The following is a 24,274-nucleotide window of genomic DNA, read 5'->3' as shown; positions in this document are numbered from 1 at the left end:
AAGCAGATCTGTATGTCCTGTGCCGGGTCCCACATGACCCGGCCCCAACCATAGCATGGGGCTGCCACTTGGCTACTTTCACAGGAAAGCGAGATCAGGTGGTTTTTGTCTCCTGCAGAAGGACCCCCTGGAGCTTTGCAGGAGGCTGCTGGTGGGTACCCAGGACTGGGGGGTGAGGGGCATGGGCAGCAGCAGATACATTCAGACACAATCACGGGTGGGTGGAAGGGAGCCCCCAGGCCTGCTCCAACCACGGCTGAACCCCTTAGATGAATGAGAGGTGTCACCCTGAATTTTCAGCAGTCTTTCTGGCGATAATGGGGAAACCAACCCCAGGCAGGGCAACCTGCCCTTCCCCCCAGTCCAGGCTTTAATTTTGCCGAGGCCTGCGCTGGTGGTCCCTGCTGGGCCAGCAGGACAGGCAGCTCCCTGTCCCCTGCAGCTCTCTGTCATTTCTGTCTTCTTTGTTTTAACTTTGTATTTTAGACTTGCAGAAAGTGTGCATATCCCCGTCCCCCAGCTTCTCCTAATAGCAATGCCCTACATAATAGCACAATTGTCAGAACCAAGACATTCACATCGATGCAGTACCATTGACTGTAGACTTTATTTGGAGTTCACCAATTTCCCCCCTCACGTCCCCTTTCTGTTCGGGGATACCCAAGCCTTTGGTCATCTTGGCCTGGGGAGGCTTTCCACTCCTTTCTGTTCTTTCATGACCTTGCTGTGTTTGAAGAGGGTCAGTCCTGTATTTTGTAGATTGTACTTCAATTTGGGTTTATCTGATGTTCTCTTGTGTTTTAAAATGAGAGATAATTCACATTCCATAAAATGCACCCTTTTACACACACACAATTCTGTGGCTGGGAGTATCCACATGGTTGTGCACCTGTCACACAATCAAGTCCCAGAACATCTCTATCACCCCAGAAGGACGGCCCCCAGCCCCCTCCCCTTCCCCCACCATGGCACTTCCTCTGGTTCCCTCTCTCTCCGCGACTCCGTTCCTGCTTTTCTTTCAGTTTCTGTTCGTGTCTCTGCCTGTGAGTCATGCTGTCGCCCTCACACATGTTCTGCTTTTCTGTGTCTGCATCTGTCTCCCTCTTTTATTTGGAAGGGGACACAGGCCAATCCAAGAAAACAAATAAAAAGCAACCAGAGGGCACGCTCAGGGCTCCGGAGACAGACGGGGTAGGGATGGAGAATATCTGAGGGTTCCAGCTAGATGGGGCAGCCACGGGGACTCCTCTGAGGAGGTGACAGCGAAGCCAATCCTACAGGAGGAAAAGCAGCCACTGCTGGGACACATCCAGGCAGGAGGACAGCATGAGCAAAGGCCCTGGGGTGGGGAAGAACCCCGGGGGACAAGCCAGGAAGAGACAGGGGAGCTGAGGCAGGAGCCCCAGCCAGCCCACGGCAAGTAAGTCACTGACAAACCTCAGAGAACCTTCCAGCACCCCCACTGAGGGCCAGACCACATGATCAGCCCTGGGGAACCTGAGGTAGACATGATCCACCTCTGCCTTGGAAAGAACCTGCAGGGGGCAAGCACACCAGGGCTCAAAACAAAGTTTGTGGATTGATTTGCTCGATGGTTTACTTCAGAAACACTTATTGAGCGTTTGCTGCATGCTAGAACCATAAGTGGGCATGGGCAGTGCCCCGACCTCACGGGCTCACAGTCTAGAAGGAGAAGCAGCTCGCCCCCTCCCCGACCATGCAGGAGAGAAAGGCCCGTGCTAAGATGGTCATTGACTCACCCAGCACTCAGCTACTGGTGCTCACTGCCCGGTGGACAGACACAGATGAGCCTCGAGGGGTGGCCCACATCCACAGTGCAGTTTCTAGAGCAGAATGCCATGGGTTCCAGTCCCCGCTCTGCGGGCTATTAGCCGAGCAGCCTTGGGCATATCAGTCCCCCTTCTTGGAGCCTCAGATCCCTCCTCTGTAAAGAGGCCTGGCATGAGAACTAAAAGATGTCAAGTCCTGAGCCCCCCTGACATTCGAGAGCCCTCCTTGGCCGGCTGCTGAGGACGGCTGCCTGGTCAGGAGGATCCCGAGCAGGCTGGAGAGCCCGCGACTCCCCGGAGGGTGTGGTGAGGCAGCTGGGGGAGGGGGCAGCGGGGGCAGCAGCTGGATCCTGGCTCGTGTCCTTAAGTCACCGAGGGCAGCACCAGGCCGGCTGGCTGGAGCCCAACAGCCTGAGTCTCATTTGTGATGCAAATGGCTGGCAGTGGCTTGGGGCCAGGGCACATGTCCCCAGCCAGGGCCCCAGCTTTTATTCTGAGCGGAGCCTGGGGAGGGAGGGAGGGAGGGAGGGAGGGAGAGGGAGCCTCCCCAGGCAGCCTCGAGGGAGCTTTCCAGATGGGTTAGGGGTGAGTGGGGACCTCAAGGCAGGGAGACACATTCCTGGAGGCTGACAGGGAAGGCTGCCGCTGGGGCCACCCTCCGCTTGGTCAATGGAAGGAGTGGGAAAGTGGTGGCTGGCACAGGGCTCTGTCCCGCTGGAACCCAAAGGTCATCTGTCGGGGCGATCTCCCTGGGATCCCGCAGAAACCAGGGCGCCGCTGTGTCACACCGCGTCGCTTCCTGGCCGGAGCGCGGTGGCTCTGCAGCCCCTTCTGGATGCCCAGCAAAGCTATGTCCACGCCGACCTTCTCCCTGTCTCTCTCTGGCTCTCAGCCACCACCAGCCTTCCCACCAGCTGTTCCTTCTGCCTGGAGTGCTTTCCCTTCTTTGACGCCAGTCTGGCTTTGGGTGTCTTGCCCTAAGGCTGGACATGTAACTGTATGTATATTCTTTTTCTTAAAGACGGTCCCACAAAACCTGCATCTGTCCCCAGTGGTGGGAAAATGTCCCAACACCCTCTTCCCCAGCCCCCGACTAGCTGAGGTCACATCCCCCGTTAGGTAATTCATTCATTCAACAAATATTTACCGAGCGGCTATTCTGTACCGGGCATTTTCTAGGCACTGGAGACAGACCAGTGAACAAGACAGACAAAAATGCCTGCCCTGTGGACCTACACTCCCCCAGGGGTACAGGCAGTCGACAGACAAGTAAAGAATGTTCCAGCAATAATAACTGGAAAAGGTAGGTTTGCGGTGTGACGAGAGAGCTACGGAGAAAAATGAGCGGGGGAGGGAGAGGGAACGTGGGGCTGTAATTTCTAATGGAGCAAGGTAAGAGGTGAGCCTTGTGGATACCTGGGGATGAGCAGTCCAGGTAAGGGGAATAGCACGTGCAAAGGCCCTGAGGCAGAGGCTCACCTGGGAGTGCTCGGCACTTCTCTGCGGTGTATATCAGCCTGAAATTAAACAATTATTCCCGTGATGATTTACACAGTTTCTGTCTTACCCACTAGGACCTTGTATTCGGTACTTGTTCACTAAATAAATGGAGAAAGGATTTACGTCTGTGTTTATTTCAAGGGAGGGGTTGGGGCTGGTGAAGTTGTCATGGAGCCTCAGCCCCGCCCTGAGGCCCTCGGGCAGCTCACAGGCTGGAGCTGGCAGGCACCTGCCGGCCAAAACCTGGGCATGGCACGGGTGTCTGGGGACAGCGGCACCAGGCGGCTTTTCTCAGGAGCCTGGGGGCGGCAGGCATGAGCAGCTGAGAGCAAAGCAGGAAAAAGAAGAACAGGAAAGACTCCAAGCTTGGTTTGAGGCATACGTGAACCCCCTTTAGACACCCCAGAAGGACGCGGGAAACCATTTCGGGGGTTGGGGGGCCAGGTTCCTGCTGGGTCACTGAATTGGGAAAATGAATTTTAAAAGTGTGACCCCTAGGCCCCGAATGTGCCCTTCCATGTGGCCGCCTGGCAGGGCTGAGCCGGGACGGAGGAAGAGCGCGCAGCTGAGGTCCCAGCAGGTGCTCACCGACCGGACCACGGCGGACGCGGGCACAGGCGGCTTGTCCCGGGTGATGCGCCCTCCCCGCTTCCGCCTGCATCCCAGGGCACCGGCGACAGAGACGCCCCACCCTGGACACCCCGCGGCTGGCAAGGAGGCAAGAGCAAACCCTGTGGGGGCTGGGTGGGGCCCTTCAGGACGTATCTCAGGGAAGGGTGCCTCGCAGGGCGCAGGCGCGCACTTGATCTTGGCGAGAATGGATAGACCGACGTGCAAAATGCAAGTGTGTCCAAACTGAAGGTGCCGGATGCCTCCGGGGGGGATACTGGGTGTGGGACAGGAAGGGACAGACTCACCTCTGTGACATCTAGTCGATACATTGCTAGACAGAAGCTGTGCAACTATCCTGATGAAAATGCCGCCACTGTTCATAGCAGGGAGGTGACCGCCTGCAGCTGGAGGCCGGAGAATCCGCCGGCCTCAGGTGCAAAGGAGGCTGGGCCGATGGGGCTCGCCGCTCCATGGGACCTATCTGTCCCCTCCCTTCCCACTAAGCCAACCATCCCCACAACTCTTCCCCCCCCCCAAAGAACAGGAGTGCTTTCCCTCCTCTTCGGGGAGGAAGGGTGGGCGGAGACAGCCAGGAGTGGCAGGTGGAGACCTCAGGGAGGGGTCAAATGCTATTCTGGGAGGCCAGACGGAAGCAAGAGCGGAAGTCATGCTGGCCATGGTCTCTGGCTCCATCACTGCAAATGCAGAGGTGCGGGGGGAACGGTGCCAGGGGGAGGGGGGAGAACAAAGATGCCAGGGAGCGCTCCTGGTCAGGCCCCTTGCTCCCAACCCGCAGGAAGCTGTGCCAAAGCCACGCCAGCTGCCTGTTTTTGTTTTGGTGGGGGGCTGGGGGGAGTGGCTTAATACATTCATCCCCACCCAGTTCCCTATCCACTGTGCCAACCTCAACCTCTGCTCCCAGACCACGCTCTTGCTTTGCAGGCCTCCCTGCCCTCCAGCCTGGCTGGGCACATCCAACCTCAGGGCCTTTGCACGTGCTGTGACCGCCTCTGGAACGCTCTTCCCACCGTTGCCTCTGTGTATGAGTTCTGTCCAGTGAGCCTTCTGCTGGACCCACCTCTGACCTGGACCCTCCTGATTCTTCTCCAGGCACTCACCTGTTTGTTTCCTTCACAAATTTGTAACCCAGTGATTTCTTTGCTTGTGTTCCTGATCAGGCGAGCTCCTGTCAGGGCAGTAGCCACACCCGTCTTTTTACTGCTGCACCCCCAGTGCCCGGCACAGAAGAGAAGCTCGGGCATTTGTAGAAGGGGCAGAAGGATCTGGAACCACCTGGGACCCAGGGCGGGTTCCCCAGAGGAAAGCAAGGGCACAGTTTACAGGAAGTTGGCAAATGCCCACAGCAGCCCCGCACGAGGGGGCAGGTGGGAGGTCCGACCTCACAGAGAATTTGCTGTTTTCCTTTCTGGTGGGGAAGCTGCAGTAGGGTGGTCTGGGAGGAAGAGCCCCAGGCCAGCCCGGTGAAGGTGATTTAGAACCTCCAGCAAACCTCCCTGCAGCTGAGCCCCAGGCTATTATCTCCTGCCCTGCGGCCGTGTTTCCAAACTTACGCAAAAAAAACAGGGAAGCCTTTCGTTACTCAGAAGCATGCTTTACTGGGACACAGAGTAAATAAACTGATATTTATACCACGGCCCCACCGGGTGGCCACTTGGCTCTGAGGCAAATATGGTCAAAACTGAGTGCAGATGCCCTCGGAGAAGAGCGAGGCTGTCCCAAGAGGAACCTGGTGGGAGGCGTCCACATCCCGCACTCCCATGGATGCCTCTGATCACCCAGGAGAGTCGGGGGGGGGGGGTCACTTCTGCTCGGCCCCCTTGCCCCTAGATGAGGCAGCTCCGCTCCCTTCCCCGGGGCCTGGATTCCTGCAGGCCTTTCCCAGGTCAGCTGCCGGCCGGGTCCCGAGCCTGGGGTCAGGGTACCCATGTCCCCCGAGAACTTTCTCTTGAAGACGCACCCCACGCTGCCTCAGATGACTTCTCAGCTTGGAAGATTATTTCCTTTACCTTCTTTAGAATCCATAAGTTCAGCAAGTATACTGAGTCACCCTGCTATGGGCCCCGCACTGGCCCAGTGGCTGGGTCACAGATGGGTCTGACATGCTCCCGATCCGCCCCAGCACCCAGTCCAAGACGGGACGGGAGACAGGTATTAGATGAGCAAACAAAGAAACACACTGAGACACCCACCCCCGATGGGTGCTCTGGAGGAGGCGGGCGAGCAGGGCTCAGAGTGAGGGGAGGGGGCGGGGAGGTGGCCAAGGATGGGCACACCACATGAGCATCTGTAGGAAGCGCGCTCCAGGGCAGAGGGACCTGCTTGTGCAAAGGCCCTGTGATTTTCTTCCCAGCTCCTCTCTGGTTCTGGAATGATCTTGGTTATTGGTTTTTTTTTAAATTAATTTATTTGAGAGAGAGCGCATGAGCAGGGAGGAAGGGCAGAGGGAGAGGGAGAAGCAGACTCCCCTCTGAGCAGGGAGCCCGATGCAGGGCTGGGTCCCAGGACCCTGGGATCATGACCTGAGTCGAAGTCAGACACTTCACCGACTAAGCCCCCCAGGCGTCCCCTGTAATGATCTTGGTTGTTTGTTTCCTTGTAGATTGTCCATCTCTCCCAGGAAACTGGAAGCCCCACAGGGACAGGAATTTGTCCATTTTACTCCCTGCCACATCAGCAGAGCCTAGGACAGATTCTGTACGCAGCAGGTGCTGATACATATTAGCATCGTTCACGGAATGCAAAACTGACAAGGGGGCCGGGCTCTACGAAGGTGAGCAGAGAACAGAGAGGTCCCACTAGAGACTATTTATTTATGGCTGTGTCACTCTGTCCTAGGAGAGAAATCTGGAGGGACAGACACAAATGTTATCTCCAGGGGGCGGCATCGGAAGGAATTTCTCATTGTACTTGGCAACTTCTGCAACTTTCCAGCATTTTACTGTGAGATTATATTTATTTTTAATCTGTTTTGTTTTTTTATAATTACAGAAGCAATATGCATTTGTGGCACCACGTTCAAAGTATAAAGTAAGACAAAAAGTTCATATTCGCCAGACACAGCCGCTCAACCTGCCCTGAATTCCCTGAATGCACCTTTCATTAGCACCCACCCCCCAGACCCCTGACCCCCGGGAGTTACAGCTGATGCTTGGGGGAGGAGTTGGTCCCAGTGTCCACCCACAGGCCATAGAGCCAGAGGTTGGGGGTTGGGGGTGAGTGTGGGTGGAGGCCTGGGAGAGGGCTGGGCCCCTCCCGAGCGCTGTGAGGCTGGCCGCCTCCCTCCCTATATGACCTGGGGACAAAGCCCAACACAGTAACCCACTCCCTGTTGAGGGCTGATCCTGCCCCTGGTCACCACCTCTACCCTGTGATGCCGGCCAAGCAGAGATTTTGGGTACAAACAACGAGAAGGATGAGGTGACTATCCAACATGTTATCCAAAACAGAAGTGACATGCAAATATAAATCAGTGCAGGGAGGGCCCCCAGAGTTCTGGGTTTTCCTGTGGTGATTTCTGTTGCTCTTTTCTGGAATATTCTTTCAGTCTTTCCTCATTTTTCCAGAGCCACTGCCTTGATGGTTTCCAAAGAGTTGCTTGATGAGGTGTGCCTGGTGAGTGGCAGGCACCTCCTTGCACCCCCAGCCTACAGGCCCCCCGGCCCCGCTGCCCCCATGTTCCCAGCTTCCTGCACTCCCAGCCCCAAGCATCCCCAGCCCTCAGCATCCTCCTGCCCCCCCCACACCCCCGGCCCCAGTGCCCCCCTGCCCCCTGCACCCCTAGCCCCTGGCAACCACCACACCACTCACTGTCTGTATGGACTTGCTTTTCCTGGACATGTCATGAGAGTGGGAGCGCACAAGACGAGCCCCCGCGACATTTAGCGCCTCGTCCTCAAGGTTCATCTGTGTTGTAGCATCTATCAGAACTTCATTCCTTTTTATGGCCAAATAATATAGTTGTTGTGTGGATAGACCATATTTGTTCATCCATTTTTGGCTACTATGAATAGTGCTACAGTGAGCACTCATGGACGAGACTGTGTGAGGATGTTTGCTTTTACTGTCTCAGTTAGACACCTGGGGTGGAATTTCTGGGTCATATGGCAGCCCTATGTTTAATCATCTGAAGCCCCGCCAGGCTGTTTTCCATCTGACATTCCCACCAGGAGACTTCCAACTCCTCCACATTCTCACCCACCAACACCCACCAACTTACCAACACCTACCAACACCCACCAACACCCACCAACATCCAACAACATCCACCAACACCCAGGAACTTACCAACACCCGACAACATCTACCAACTTACCAATACCTATCAACACCCATCAACATCCACCAACACCCACCAACTTACCAACACCTATCAATACCCACCAACATCCAACAACACCCACCAACACCCAGCAACTTACCAACACCCACCAACACCCACCAACATCCACCAACACCCACCAACATCCACCAACACCCAGCAACTTACCAACATCCACCAACACCCAGCAACTTACCAACACCTATCAACACCCACCAACATCCAACAACACCCACCAACACCTAGCAACTTACCAACACCCACTAACACCCAGCAACATCCACCAACATCCACCAACACCCACCAACTTACCAACACCTATCAACACCCACCAACATCCACCAACATCCACCAACACCCACCAACTTACCAACACCCACCAACATCTACCAACTTACCAACACCTATCAACACCCACCAATATCCACCAACACCCACCAACACTCACCAACATCCACCAACTTACCAACACCTACCAATACCCACCAACACCCACCAACACTCACCAACATCCACCAACTTACCAACACCTACCAATACCCACCAACACCCACCAACACTCACCAACACCCACCAACTTACCAACACCTACCAACACCCACCAACATCCACCAACTTACCAACACCTATCAACATCCACCAACATCCACCAAAACCCACCAACTTACCAACACCTACCAATACCCACCAACACCCACCAACACTCACCAACACTCACCAACATCCACCAACTTACCAACACCTACCAACACCCACCAACTTACCAATACCTACTAATACCCACAAACACCCAACACTCACCAACACCCACCAACTTACCAACATCTACCAACACCCACCAACATCCACCAACACCCACCAACACCTATCAACATCCACCAACATCCACCAACACCCACCAACTTACCAACACCTACCAATACTTACCAACACATACCAACTTACCAACATCCAATAATACCCACCAACCTACCAACACCCACCAACACCTACCAACTGACCAACACCTACCAACACCTAACCAACACCTACCAACATCTACCAACTTACCAACATCCAACAACACTCACCAACACCTACCAACTTACCAACACCCAACAACACCCACAAACCTATCAATATCCACCAACACCCACCAACACCCACCAGCGTGTGGTATTATCTGGATTTTCATTCCAGCTATTCTAAGGGTGTGAAGTAGAATCTTACTTTTTTGCTTTGATTTGCACTTAGTGTTATTCTTTTTTTTTTTAATTTTGTTTATTTATTTTAGAGAGAGAGAGCGCGCACAAGTTGGGGGAGGGGCAGAGAGAGAGAGAGAGAGAATCTCAAGCAGACTCTGTGTTGACACAGGGTTCAATCTCACGACCCTGAGATCATGACCTGAGTCGAAGCTAAACCAACTGAGCCCCCCAGGCGCCCCTGCACTAAGTGTTATTCTTTGAATCCAGTTTAAGTTGTACTGAAAGCCAGCCCCATGCTACATACACTCAGGGAGGATTTTAGAGCCATATAAAGGAAAAAGAAGGGGGCCCCCATCTCCCTGCTCTAACCAGCTATACTCCAAAAGGATTCACAAAAAAATATTTTTTAAACTGAACCATCAAGACCCTAAAAAGGAAACAAATTTGAATTCTTCCTCTAACTATAGAGAGCAGAATCTTTTCCAATCTCTGAAGAAACTAAAGAGAAAAGCAGAAAAAATGGCCAGGTGGAAACAAAAATATTGAAAAGAACTAAACATGGTGGTTCTTAGGCCAAACGTCACCCTAGAATCATCTAGAAGCTCTTGAAAACATAGCCATGCCCAGGCCCTTCTCCTGGAGACGGGGATCCCGGGTGGGGCCCGTGCAGGGAGAAGCCCCCAGAGGCAGGTTCCGAGGCACAGCCGGGACTGGAGCCCCGATAACAAGGCTTGCTCTGGGCGGGGCTTCGAGGCCCTTCTGCTTCTACGGCTGAGTGCAGACCGAGCATCTGGTGGCTGACACCTATCCCACATCTGGAACCCACAAACAAGCGATGCTACTGGTGTTGGACCCATGAGATCCTGAGCTCCTCAGAACTGGAGGGGTGGGGAGCACCGAGTCTCCCCGGGGACGGGACAGGCAGGGAGGGCGGCAGGAACAGCACGGATAGAAACAAAGGACTGCCCCCCCACCCCGGGGCTCCTCCCTCAAACCTGACCCTAAATGCTCTTCCCATGTGTGTCCTGTGAGGCGCTACGAGCTATTACTCTGCATTTTTTTATTGATGGGAAAACTGAGGATCAGAGGGGGTGAGTGACTTGCCCAGGGTCACACAGCTTGTAAGGAAAGGGACTCAAATTCAAGTTTGAGTCTGTCTGACTCCAAACCCTTGAATTATTAACCCTTGCACTAAACCATCTCCTGAGGCAAAGCCGACATTGCAGGGGTGGGGATGGGGGTTGGCAGTCTATCTATCCCTCCATCCATCCCTCCATCCGTCTGTCTCTCCAACCCTCTACCCCTGCATTCATCCCTCCTTCCCTGTCTCTCTCTGTCCTTTCTTCCATCCACCCATCTGTCCCTCCTTCCATCCATTTAGGGCTTAACTGCCTGAATGTCCTCTAGTTGGACATCGGGCCAATAAAACAGATGTGTGCCTGATGTGGCCCCTGCCTTTGTCCCCCGCTTGACTCTCTCTCGTGGCTCCTACCGACAGACTAAAATGCCCCAGAGCTTGGTGAGAGGCACAGTAAGGCCAGCTGGGGACGATGGCAAACTGGAGAGCATGTTTAATCGTTGCCGTAGGAGAATGTGGGCCCAGGGATGCCAGAGAAGCTTCCATCGGCGGCTGCCCTTTCCTTCCCACAGTGCTCCGTGAGCATCTCTCCATGGCAAGAAATACACCCCCACTTCCTGGCTCTTCGTGGCTGCACCGTACTTCACGTCGCTGCTCCCTCCAGTGGAGAGCCCAGCAGCAGGTTAAGGGGCTGGCTTTGGGGTCTGCCAGCTACTGGCTATGTGGCCTCCGGCAAGCTCCCTAGCTACTTTGAGCCTCAGTTTCTGCGTCTGCAAAATGCGGACGGTGTACATGCATCTTGCACAGAGTTGTGAGGATTCAATGAGCTGACACCACTGAGTGGTAGGCACGGGGCCTGGCACAAGCTAGGTGCTCAGTCAGTGCAGGATTCTCCGACCTGCCCGCCCTGGGAGCACAGCTGCCCCCCACCCTCGTCACCTTGGAGGCTTCTATTAAACCTCGGCTTGAGATTCAGGATGGTGGCCTTTTGCACAAGCCATTCCCTCAGCCTGGGCCCGTGGGAGCCAAGCGGCCTCCTGCAATGTTCACCTCTGCTTTGGCCCAGGAGAGTTCAGGATGCCCACTGGTCAGCCACCGGGTCATACCAGCACAGGGGTGGGCCTCCTGGGTAGTGGGAGGCCTAGGGTCGGGCAGGGGCGAGGCCTACCCTCCAGGAATGGGGTTGTTGGGGGAACGCAGCCCAGAGACCCTGGTCAGCTCCAAGGAGGAACTAGAGGACGCCCAGATTCACTCCTAGGATGCTCTGAGGCCGGGCCCAGGCCCTTGTCCCAGATGCCAGCAACAGAAAAAGAGATAGCTGTCCAGGAAAAAAAGAAGAAAGAAAGAAAAAGAAAGAAAGAAAGAAAGAAAGAAGAAAGAAAGAAAGAAAGAAAGAAGAAAGAAAGAAAGAAAGAAAGAAAGAAAGAAAGAAAGAAAGAAAAAAAAAAGAAAGAAAGAAAAGAAAGAAAGAAAGAAAAAAAAAGAGAGAAAGAAAGAGAAAGAAAGGAAGGAAGGAAAAGAAAGAAAGAAAGAAAAAGAAAGAGAAAGAAAGAAAGAAGAAAGAAAGAAAAAGAAAAAAGAAAGAGAAAGAAAGAAGAAAGAAAGAAGGAAAGAAGAAAGAAAAAGAAAAGAAAGAAAGAAAGAAAGAAAGAAAGAAAGAAAGAAAGAAAGAAAAAGAAAGAAAGAAAGAAAGAAAGAAGAAAGAAAGAAGAAAGAAAAGAAAAATGAGAGAGAACGGGGATGGGGGTGAAGGGGAAGCAGCTTAGACAAGGAGACCCAGGAAGGTATCTGGGGGCGGGGGAGCAGGGGTGACATCTGAGCTGAGCCCCGGTGACTTTGGAGCTAGGGCTAAGGGACAAGAAGGAGCCAGAGCAGACATCTGGTGGGAGCGTGGCTCTTGAGAGAGGCACCTGAGAGCTGGCAGGGCTGGCTCACACCAGCCAGGGAGGCTGAGACAAGGAACTGGGATTTCATTCCAGGGCAGTAGGGAGCCACAGAGGGTTCTATGCCAGGGAACAGCACATTCTGTGAGTTACCTTCTTAGAAAATGGAGTGCGTTGCCATAGACAAGAGACAGGAGGGGGTAAGAACAGCCGCTGCATCCCCCCAACTAGCTTGGGCTCAGCAGGGGCACCCAGATCAATATGGGCAAGCTGACAGCTGTGGAAAGAACCCCGCCCCATTAGGATTTGGAGTATGCACACACAAACTTCGTTTTCTGGTTTTTAGGACTCAGCTGTAAGTAATACAGAACTCCGTGAAGAACAAAGTAAGACTCTCCCGGAGTCCTGCATTAACATCAGCTCCTTCCTCCCATGTTTACACATGTATGCAGATTATCGTAATACGTTTCTTTTAGAATTCCCCCCCAACCGTGTTCATTTTATAATTTAGAAAAAGAAAATACCTTTGTTTTTAATTTCTCTAAAAATGCCCCCATCACGGGAGCAGGGAAGCCAGCAGGCGGCACCCGGAAGCAAAAAGAAACAACAACTCAGTTGTCTCTGACGCACCGAGCTCAGGGGTCCGGTGGGCCGGGCTTGGGGAGGTTCACCCCATCACCGATGGCCAGCCCGCTGCGCACCCCGATGCATACTCCAGGCTGGGGGTAGAGCAGGAGGGGAGCGGGGCTGATAAGCCGCGCCGGGCACTTATCGGCCCCAGCAGGAGGCCCGGGAGGTATCTGGAGGGCCAGGTGCCCACTCCACGCCGTGCCCTGTGCAGACACCCAGCCCCAGGGCGCTCTGGGCATCTGCCCCTGTCATTCCGGCTGTGTTTGGATGGTCCCCAACCCAGGGGCTCCCAGTTTGGTGTTTACATCTCTGGGCCACAAACACAAGTGTGACTCAGCAACCAGGGCAGGGAGCGTGCAGGGCCACATACCCAAGCTGGCTGTGGGGTGAGGACGTGGAAGACCCGGGCTCGGGCCTCGGGGCAGGGCGGCTTGTGGCCTCCCGAGGTGGGATTCTTGGGTCCGAATCCTGGCTCTGCCATGCACCAGCTCTCCGGCCCTGGGCAAGTGGCTGCGTCCACCCCGCCTTCCCAGCCTTGGTTTTCCCATCTGTGAATGGGGCACAGTCAACCTCCCCCAGGCGGCTGGGAGGGTTCAGGGAAAGAAGAGACGCAAAGCCACAGGAAGTGTTCAATAAATGTCAGTTCTCATCAGTCCTGGGGCTCCGAGCTATGAAAACACGCTGGGGGGGGGGGCTGTCTCGTTGGACCAGAAACAGGGGTCCTTCGTCCACAGGCAGGATGCTGAGAAGCAGGGGCAGGTTTCATAGGAATTAGGGTGGTTTTCTCCTCCAGACTCCACGCTTGCCCAGCTTCCCTGTGGGCGCGGGGGCTGGGGGCTCCGTGAGTGCCACCCGCACGCTGTGCCTACCCCATGCCAGGCCTGCATGCGTGGCCTCCTTCCATCCCTGCCGTGGCCCGGGGACGGTGGCCACGGTGATTACCCCACGTGCAGGTGATGCAACCATGACCCAGCCATCACCCAAGGACAGGCAGTGACAGAGCTGGAGGTGTCCGAGCATCCGGCCCTTTGCGCCACACCATGACAGCCCGCTGGGAGGAGGGGTGCAGGGCAGAGGGGTACGGCGGGAGCCCTGGCCAAGATGTTCCATCGCAAGCTCCTAGAGGCCGCATGGCAGAGGCCAGCACCACAGCCTTGGGGCCAGGCACACCCACCTGAGCCTGGAGCAGCCATTTCCAACCACACCGCCTTGCCCCCCTGAGCCTCAGTCTTCCCTTCTGTAAAAAAGGACGAGTAACCCACTCCGTGTGGGAGGGGTCTGGCAATGAGGAAACGAGCCAGCACACAGGAGAATATCAGATCCTCGAGCGTGACATGCCCTGGGAGGACTATTCACCAAACTTGAACACATCAATGAGGAAGAAGTTCGGCTGTCATCCCTGAACGGCCCCCAGGGAGCCAGGTGACCTCAGGCAAGTTCCGTGAGCACTCTGAGCCTCGGTTTTCCCATGTGTGAAATGGGCACAGAATGATGGTAGACCCAGCTCCACTGGCTGGCATAAAGGTGAAGCGAGAGAACACAGGCTGAGTCAGTGACAGTCTTCACAAATTCCCACATGACCATTATTCTCCTGGAGGCACAGCATTATTGCTGGAAGAGCCCGAGACAGAAACTGCAAGTTGTCTACTGCATAAGGGACATTCTGCCTTCTTCCTTCATAACAGAAGGCTTCCTGTATCCAGGTAGCTATACGCCCAGCTAAACACCTAGCTTCCCTCGCCGTTAGGCATGGCCAAGTGACTAAGTTCTGAACAGTGAGATGGGAGTGGAGCATGCTGTGCAACTTCTGGGAAGTCTCCTAGTGAAGTCGCAGCTTGAGGTACACCTTTCACCTTCCTCTTCTTCCTTTTGCTGCTTGGAACTTGGACATGATGGCTGGAGCTACTGCAGCCACTCTGTACCATGAGATAGTCTTGAGAAAGGAAGCCATGCACTGAAATAGTGTAATGGGACGTTAGAAGGAGCATGAGTTCCTGATGACTGTGGAACTGTCATTGAAACTCTGGACTGCCTGCTTCAGATTTTTTTTTTAACACGGGGAAAACAATTAACTTGTAACTACCTAAGAATCACTGTTATTTTCTGTTTTTCCAAGTATGTCACTCAATCTAATTCTAAGTAATGCAGGTCCGTTGAGACTGTATATGTCCAGAGTCTTGGTTGCAAGGGACAGAAGAACAAAATTAAATAGACTTATGGAAAGGGGGGAATTTATTAGCTCTTAGAAAAGCCCAGGATCTAGCTTCAGGCATAGCTGGATCAAGGGGCCCCCAAAGGTGTCACCAAGACCCTATCTCTTCTCCACTCCTCAGCTCTACTTGCCCTTGTGCTGGATTCCTTGTCAGGCAGGGTCTCCATAAGCTCAAATCGTCCCTCCCCATCCTCCCCTCCCAGCAGCTCCAGGCTTATCTGCTCCCAGCCTGGCTTCCCATCAGAAAGAGCTTCCGGGGGCGCCTGGGTGGCTCAGTCATTAAGCATCTGCCTTCGGCTCAGGTCATGATCCCAGGGTCCTGGGATCAAGCCCCGCATCCGGCTCCCTGCTCCGCGGGAAGCCTGCTTCTCCCTCTCCCACTCCCCCTGCTTGTGTTCCCTCTCTCCCTGTGTCTCTCTCTGTCAAATAAATAAATAAGATCTTTTAAAAAAAAAAAAAAAGAAAAGAAAGAGCTTCCTTCCCCAAGAGTTCTAGTAGAAGTCCGGGACTGACTCTCATTGACCTAAACTGGGGCACATGCCTATCCCTAGGAGCCAATCACTGGGGCCAGGGGAGTAGAATATGCTGATGGTCTGAGCTGTGGAGCTGAGCTGGGGTTTGCTCAAGGGTGAGATAGGCCAGCTCCTCAAAGGAAAAACCAGGGAATGTTCACTGAGGAAGGGGGTGGGTACTGGGCAGGCAGGACCTGCAGGTGCCACCTAGGGATCATCTCATCTGTGCAAGAAACTGAGGATCAGAGAGGCCAGGGGCTAGGTGAGCCCCACCCCCACCGCAGGTGTAGAGGGCAAAGTAGCATGGAGGTGACATCGTGTGGCCCCATACCCAGCCCGTCCCTTCGTGATTATACCCCCAGAGTGGGAGCAACAACCCAGTGGTCTCAGAGAAGCCCTTTTCTTCTTTTTGGCCCTCAGTTTGCTCATCTGGAAAGTGGGATAATGAGGCTGCAACCAGTGAAGGAAGTGCCCCCCCACCCCGTAGCTGGAAGCCCACACGACCCATGTGGCAGCCACATTCCCTAGAGTCCCGCCCGGGGCATCATCCCCTGGCCCCATGCCCCTGCCAGCTCAGAGACCTGCACACGAACTGGCTGGGGCAACCTCTCCGCACCTGTCTCTACCTGTGGAAAGGGGAAGAACAGGACCTGCCCGAAGGGCCCGTGGGGAGCAGGGAGCCAAGGGATTTTCAGCATTGCCCAGGCCTGGGCACGGGGTGCACTGCTCCCCACTGCGGGGCTTGTGATCATGCTTGGCTGGCTGGGCAGGTGCCCTGGGAGCCCCAGTTTGCTGGGGACACGACCCCAGGAAGCTCAGCACAGAGTGGGGACGAGGTGGGAGGGGACAGGAGGGGTGTGTCACGGAGCCAATCATCGCTGGGTGCCACCGGAGCTCCATCCCACCGGGGAACACACACCCCAGGGCTGAGGGAGGGGGTGCTCGCCCAACCCCCACCCAGCTCTGCTTGGGGCCACTCCCAGGGGCTCATCCCCGAGGCCAGAGCACAAGAGCGGGGCGGCAGCATTTAGCAGCCTCCGGGTGCGCCAGGAGGACCCCGGTGCCATGATGTCCCGTGTCTGCAGCCACAGCCCTGGGCGCTTCCCACCATTCCCTTGCTGCCCCCAGGGCCAACCTTCCCTCCCTTCTTCTCTCCGCCAGGCTGGCCGGGGCCTGCCCCCAGGGGGGACTCCGCCATCCCCTTCCCACCCGCACCCTCTGAGCCACGGGGCCTGGCTCACGGCCCTCGGCCCTTTTCCCCGGTGGGTCAAACCCGTGAGCCCCTCAAAGCCCTGGATGTTGCTGACACTCTTAACGTGGACCCCAGACCATGGTGGCGGCCCTGGGCTTGTCAGTTCGCGCGTGTGAGTGAATGTGTGTGCGTGTCCGGGAGTGAATGGATTTGTGTGCATCTGGGTGTGTCCATATGCGTGGTTGTGTGTCTGTCTCTGCATGTATACCCACGTGTGTTGTATATGTAACATGTACGATGTGACTCTAGGCGCATGTATGTGAACTGTGTGAGTCTGGATGTGTGTATACGTGTGAGTCTGTGTACACGTACGTGTGTGTGTTCCTGTATATATGGGTGTGTGTCCATGTGTAGCGTATAGATTGTGTGTGTGTGTGTGTGTGTGTGTGTGTGTCTGGCCCTCTGGGTGTGTGGGACCAGGGACGATGGGACAGATGCAGACGAGGAAGGAGCTGGAGACCCCAGGCCCCTCCTTGAGCCCACACCCCCTAGGCTGGCTGCTAGGGACATAGGCTAAGAGGGGACAGGGAGTCCTACCCTTGGAGGACGGTCACAGCCCCTTTCTCAAAGAGGCAGAGGGAGGTGGAGGCTCTCCCTGCTGGCCTGGGTGGGGCAATGGGGACACTTAGAATATTCACCTTGAGGGTGACTGAGACCATCGGTGAAAAGCACTCAGCGCTGTGCCTGACCCGGGGCAGCCCCGTGGAGGTCAGCGGCTGGGCCCACGGTCATTATTTACGATCACTGCGGCTGAGACCGGTGGCCGTGGTCCTGGCCGCCCCGGCCCCGCTGTAGCTCGTCCTGCCTTCCGCTTGGAGCTGGTGACTTTGGAAACTCTCTCCTCGGTTTGCCACCATCCAGAGCCCTCAGGCCTGGGACCCAGGAGGGTGTTTTCAAGTCCCTGAGGCCTGTCCCAGAGGCTGCCATAAGTCGATAGCGACAGGAAATGGGCTGGCAGCGAGTGGCCCTCCAGATAACCCTGGCAGCACCCGCAAGCCCCTGCCCGGCCCCCAAGCCCTTATCAGCTGCAGCCAATGTCTCCCCCCCAAGCTGGGAGCCCCACACTGACCTCCTTGACCCCTTGCCAGTGTTTGCAAACTAAGACCCAGCAGGCAGGGGGAGGGACAGGCTCGGGTCCCTGGTAAGAAAAGCCAACATGCCTGGTAGGATCTCACCTGACTTGACCCTGGGAACCCTGACTCTTCCCTGGGCAGAAGCCTGGGGTCCTGGGCCCCAGAAAAAGGGGGTTTGTAAATCTCAAAGTCAAAGTCACTGGAAAAAGCCCAAGGAAGTCCCTTGGGGACCCCCAGGGAAGGTGCAGAGAAGACAAGCCCCCTCCCCACATCAGGGTGACCCCATCTCACTTCAAAGCCCAGGGCTGACCACATGGAGTAGTCGGTGGGTTCCAGTGTCAGATCTAGCTCTGCCCAGGTGCTCTGCTCACCACGTTTCCTTCTGCCCTATTCCATGTGGACACTGCAGTTACTGGTCTCTGTCCCTCTGTCCCTCCATTCCCCTGGCCCAGCCTTTCCTGGCTCAGGTCTGTCCTGCATACTCCTCCCTGAATGGATGGTCCTAAAACTCCTGCCAGAAATCTCTGATGCCCACTCATCATCGCCTGCATCAGGTTCAGAATGCTTGCAGGTTTCAGGTTCCCTGAACTCAAACTTTTGGGCTGAGAGCTGAAGGAGGGACTCAGCTGGTAGAAGCTAGCAGACTCCACAGCACGTGCAAAGGGCCTGTGGCGGGCTGTGACTGGTGTATCCAGCCAACAGGGAGGAGGCTAGTCTGGGCCTCATAGTCCACAGTGATAGCATTGGCTTTTCCTTCCAGGACCACAGGGAGCCACAGAGGGCTCTGAGCTGGGAGACGTGGTCTCACTTACGCTGAACAGGACCCCTCTGGCTGCACGTGGAGCGTGGACTGTAGGAAGACAAGGACAGAAGCAGCGAAGGAGCCATGGTGAAGGTCCAGAAAAGAGGGGGTGGTGCCTGGGTTGGGGGGCAGGTTCCAGACTGGCTTAGCTGGCAGAAACTTCTGGACCTGGCAACAAGTTAGATGTGAAGGTGAGGGGGAGAGAGGAGTTGAGACCAACTGGAATCTCTGGCTCAGCCAGAGAAGGAGGTGATGCCTAGGGGAGGTGACAGAAGGAGATGGGGACAGATTGCATGTTATGGGGCCCAGCTCTGCTCTGCAGGGTCAGGAGACGATAAGCCTGGTGCCTGGAGCGCACCTGGCCCTAAGTAGGGCAAACCCACGACCTCCAAGCCTTTGCTCACCAGGGGCGCCCATTCCATTCCCCCTAGATCCTCAGGAGCCCCTCCATTCTGTGCAGCCAAGCTGGGGTGTCCACCACTCCCCCTCGCCCCCACCAGGTTCAGGGGCCTCCCTGCTGACAGCATCGATCAGACCACACTATGCTAAGCTTGCTGGGTCGTCTGTGCACCACTATCCCTCCCCAGACTACAGGCCACGGCAGGACCGTCCCTAGGTCCCGCAGCTTCCTCAGCTCCAGTTCCCTCACTTCCCTAAACTCATCTCCTGCCACTTTCTCCTCACTACCCCTTCTCCAGCCACACTGGCCTCCTTGCTCCATGCACCTACCCCAGGGCCTTTGCACTCGCTGCCGTCTGCCTAGAACTGTCATTCTCCATCACCCTGTGATACCTGCTTCATAGTGCCAGTCAGTATCCGAAACGATCCCATATGCATGTTGTTAGGTATCCCCAACTAGATTATAAACCCCAATGGGTAGCATCATGTCTGTTTTATGACTCTCCCCAGTGCTTTGCTTCTATACCAGGCACGTGTCTTGGAATGAAGGAATGACGGAATTAATCTCTCCAGCCTTAACACCTCCTCTGTGAGTCCCCCGTGATTTCTCCAGCATGGAGTTGTGGCTCCAGCGGAGTTGTGTGAAATGCCAGGACTACCCCTGGGCTGGGCCCTCTCAGCCCCAGACCGAGACTTCCCTTCCTGTGGCCTTGCACCCTGCCTACCAGCACCCGGACTGTAGCTGGCTCAGACACCGGCCTTGTCCCCTCAGCAGCCGTCACTCAGGTTCTTCTAGCGGCACCCTCCCTTCTCTTGGGGAATTGCCCCCCATTCCATGGGATTCTGGGGAGCCACCAATCACATCACCATGCCCACCCCTGCCCCCCGTTCTCAGGACGCTGCTCAGAGCATGTCACCCACGCTGAGCCTGTCAGCCCTCCCCTGGACTTGAAGCGGGCTGCAGGGGAGCAGGCACCCGGGGGGGTGGGGAGTGCCCGTTCCTTCCCTATTTCAGTGGGAAGGTGGGTGGTGATGCGGGGACTGCGTCTGTCCCATCACTCTGGATGCCCACAGGCCGGTGCAGGGTAGGGGCTCAAGGAACAGTCGATGAAAACCCCTGGCTCCCAAGCTGTGACACCAGGTGTGACCATGACCTGAGCGACCGGCCCATGATGATTGGGGTGGGGGTGGGGGCGGTGTCGAAGGCCCCCACTTCGAGAGAAAAATCACGGGCCAACTTTTTCTTTAAAGAAAACAAGTTTTATTTTTATAATCAGAACGTTCTAATAAAAATATTATTATAATATTAGCTACCTTTATTTTCTGGGCCTTGGCTCTGTACCAGGCGTGCCGCGAAGTGCTTGCCCACGTCGGTCAGCCCCCTGAGGCCTCCCACTTCCCTGAGGTAGGTCCGAAGGAATACCCCCAGTGCCCCCCAACTCTGCGGCCCGCCCTCCCCAAATCCCTCTGCCCGTCTCCTCTGCCAGGCCGCCCCTCAGCTCACTCCCCTCCTCCTCGGAGCCGGGGGCCACTGCACAGCCCAGGCGCCCAGCCCTGTTGGAACATCTCGCCTCCACCCTGGACTGAGCGAGCCCCCAAGGGAGGTGGGACGTGTCTCAGCTCGATCCCACCGCCCAGGCTGGTATACGGCGGGTAACCCCGCGAGGGGGGGGCGGGTGGGCGCGGCTGTGTGGTTCTGCACTCGGAGGCCCCCCGCCACTGGCCGGGACACTGCGCTGCGGCCCCTCGGCCAGCGTATCACCTTGGGCCCCACTCCCTGCCGCCCCCTGCGGACAAGGCCGGGGGACAAGCTCTGAGACAACTTGCTGTCGCCTAGCGAGACGGGCCTGGAGACGCCCGCCCTCCAAGGGGCGCTTTATCACACGGAAATACTGTCACTGTGTCCTCGGGCGGAGCCGTCGACCAAAGCGAGTCTCTCAAAGTCAAAAATAGGTTCTGGATTCTTGGTGGTGGGAGTTCCGGCTGAAAAAATAGACTGACATTCTGAAATCATCTTAGTAGCAAAACAATGACAGTAAGAAAAGAGCTGCAGCTTTGACAGAAAGGGACGTTGCCAGGGGCCCTGCTGCGCCCGGGAGCCCGGGGGGTGGGGGTGGGGGCGCGGTGGGCTGTGGTCTAGAAGACGCGAATTCCGGAGGCAGGTGCCCCCGCCCCTGCACGCCCGGCGGCGGCGCCCGGCCCCGCGGGTGCACCTGCGGACACAGCCCGCCCCTGCCGCGCTCTCGGGCGGCGCTGGACTAAGGCATCTCGGGCAGGACGAAGTGTCTGCAGAGCCCGACGGGCAGCCAGTCTGTGCAGGGTGGCGAGGGCCCCGGCCGGGCACCTGGGGTGCGGGGAGGGGCGGCAGGTGCAGGAGGAAGGGTGGCGGTGTGCGCGAGGTCTGGGTTGCTTCTTCAAAGAGCGTTCGGTCAGTCTTTTTCCCCAAAGTCCTCCCTCGAGGCGTGGCGGGGCCTGGATTTAGAGAGAAGTGGTCTCCAGTCCGTCCGGGGTCAGGCGGGGGTTCCTGCGGGCTCTCCCGAGGCACACGTGCGGGTGTGCACCCCGAAGCGCGGCCAGCCGCTCGCCCGGCGTGGGGGTGCCGGGGCCGCGGGCCCAGGGCCCAGGAGGGGGCGCCCTCACTGCATCCGGTCGGGCTGCAGCTGCGGAGCCTGGTACTGCACGAAGGCGGCGCCCGCGGGGGCTGTGGCCGACAGCGCCTGAGGCACGGCGGCCGGGTAGCCGTAGCCCACGAAGCTGGCGGCCGTGGCGGGCGAGGCGGCGTAAGGGTACTGGTCAAAGGTGGCTGGCGGGTACTGCGCGTAGGCCGGGCTGGCTGGCGTGTACTCGATGTAGGGCGAGGACAGCGACGGGACCGGGGCAGCCGGGATCACCACACTGGGCTGGACGATGGCTTGCGGATAGATGTAATGGGGGGTCAGCCTGTGGGGCCAGACACAGAGGGTCAGGGCGAGGCGGCAGAGCTGGGGGAGGCTGTGGGTATGGCCACGACCCACCTTCCTTGAACACACCAGATGTGCACCTACCCCAGGGCCTTTGCATGGGCTCTTCCCACTGCCTGCAACGCACTGTCCCCCCGCTACCCACAGAGCTCCCCCTTCTCAGCGAGCCCTTCCCAGGCACCCCCAGCCCAACCCTACACTCCACACTCCTGCCACCCCCCATAGGGCCAGCTATGATTGGGGGGCGGGGCAGGTTTAAAAATGATTTACAATTTTCAGACGGTGACAGCAGAGCATCAAATCCGACGGGCCTTCTGAGCACAGGTCCCCGTGGGACTGCCCAGGTCACACCCCATCCCTCCACTTGCCCGTCCATCTTCCCCTTATCTGCCACCTGCCCAGGACATCCTGCACGATCTACGGCTCTCCGCCTTTCTCCCCCGCCCTGTCACTGACGGCCCAGAGCCCGGCCCAGAGCAGCTCAGCGAACACGTGCTGAGTGAGGACTACGTGAGCGATGCACTAAGAACATCGATGAAGACAAAGAGGACAAGCAGAGGCCCTGGGAGCAAGGCCACCAGCCACCCCCAGTGCCCATGGCGCTGGGTCTGAAGCGCCCTCACGCGGTGACTGGTCGGGCCTGCCCTCAGGCTGCCCTGCACGTCATCACCTTGTTTTACAACAGAAAACGGAGCTCAGGGCCAGTGGCTCCCAAGGCCCCGCGGCGACACAGGGGACCCTCTGAACCCACGCGTCTGTCCCACGCTGCAGGCTAATGTGCACGCCAGCCTGCCAGGCAGGGACAGGGTCCCCCATGTCACAGATGGGGAGACGGAGGCTCAAGAAGGCAGGATCGGTGTGGGCCTGCTCTGCCAACCAGCCGCTGGGCGGCCCTGGGCAAGTGGCCAGGCCTCTCTGGACCTGCAGCCTGTCTGCTGTGTCAGGAGCACGGCCGCCTCACTGGGGCAGACGGCGTGGCCCTTGGCCTCTCCTCACACCAGCACGAGGAACCCAGGACAGGGCCACACCTGGGGGCAACGAGGAACCCCAACTTCTCCGGGCCCGTCAGTTGAGCCCAGGGCCCCTGCCCCAAAGAGAAGCTGTTTTGAAAGAAAATCCCCCCCGCCACCCCCCTACACTCAGCAGGGGCAGAAACAGCGCCGTCTCGGGGGCACGTGGGCAGGACGCACACCTCCTCCCCAGCCGGGCCCCCTCAGCATGCACCAGGAGCCCCCCCCGGCACAAGGACAGACGTGCTGAGCGGACCCTGGCAGCAGCATCTACAGGACCGCTGACAAACCAGAGGAGACCGAGCGTCACCTGCAGGGGACGGGGCAGTAGCCAATGTCCCTCCAGAGCACGCCACACGCAGCGGCCGCGACACCAGGGGCCCAGGCTCAGGCCCCCGCCGCTGCCCTCCCTGCCGTCGGGAAGCGAGATGCAAGCAGCAGAACGGAGGGGCCGATGACGCACAACCGTGACGTTCGTGCTCAGGGTGACACGGCCGACACGACCACCAAACGTGCACCTGCAGCCACGCTAAGGACGGCTGAGGCTGCCTCGTGCGAAGGGCCCGAGAGGCGGCAGGGCGAGCCGGGTGCAGCGGAGTGCACAGGAGGGGGCCGAGGCCACCGAGGTGCTGTGGCCCTTGCAGGGCCGGTAGCTCCACGTGTGTGACCAGGAGGGGCAGCGCTCACAAGGGCCTCGAAGCAGAAGCCCCCCAAGCACAGAGCGACCAACGCAGTCCGTCCACGCCGCGATGAGCAACGGCGTCTGACACATGTGCACGAACCCTGAGCAGCCAGACACACACGGCAGGGTCCCACCCACAGGCAAGGCGCACACGGGCAACCCCAGGCGGGACGTGGCTAAACCGCCAGGGGCTTCGCGAGGGGGCCGGGATGGGGAGCGAGGGCCGACGGGGCTCCGGAGCTAGACGGCGCTAGTGTCCGCACACGTCTGTGAGGGCCCTTCATGCCTCAAGACGGTGGCTATTCGGGGGCCTGTTCCTACCAGCACCGCGCGGATACGAGAGGGACGAATCCTGC

The 24,274-nt window shown here is 57.2% G+C and overlaps 1 protein-coding gene across 6 annotated transcripts in view; it reads right to left on the bottom strand.

The window, feature by feature from the left end:
* Positions 1-24,274, bottom strand: part of LOC118555906 (RNA-binding protein 38) — a 72,721-nt gene that overhangs the window by 35,928 nt on the left and 12,519 nt on the right. The window contains exon 4 of one of the 6 annotated variants that reach the window (XM_036124342.2): positions 20,505-22,206. The exons of the other annotated variants lie outside the window; for them this stretch is intronic. Within the exon in view, the coding sequence (XP_035980235.1) occupies positions 21,903-22,206 (304 nt within the window). The 3' untranslated portion in view covers positions 20,505-21,902. Of the gene's footprint in view, positions 1-20,504; positions 22,207-24,274 lie in introns of those variants that run through there. 6 annotated transcript variants of the gene reach the window in all.

The sequence above is a fragment of the Halichoerus grypus genome, chromosome 10 (assembly GCF_964656455.1).
Source record: "Halichoerus grypus chromosome 10, mHalGry1.hap1.1, whole genome shotgun sequence".
NCBI classification, from domain to species: Eukaryota; Metazoa; Chordata; class Mammalia; order Carnivora; family Phocidae; genus Halichoerus; species Halichoerus grypus.
The sequence above is the reverse complement of the archived record's forward strand: the minus strand, read 5'-3'. Positions and strand labels throughout refer to the sequence as shown.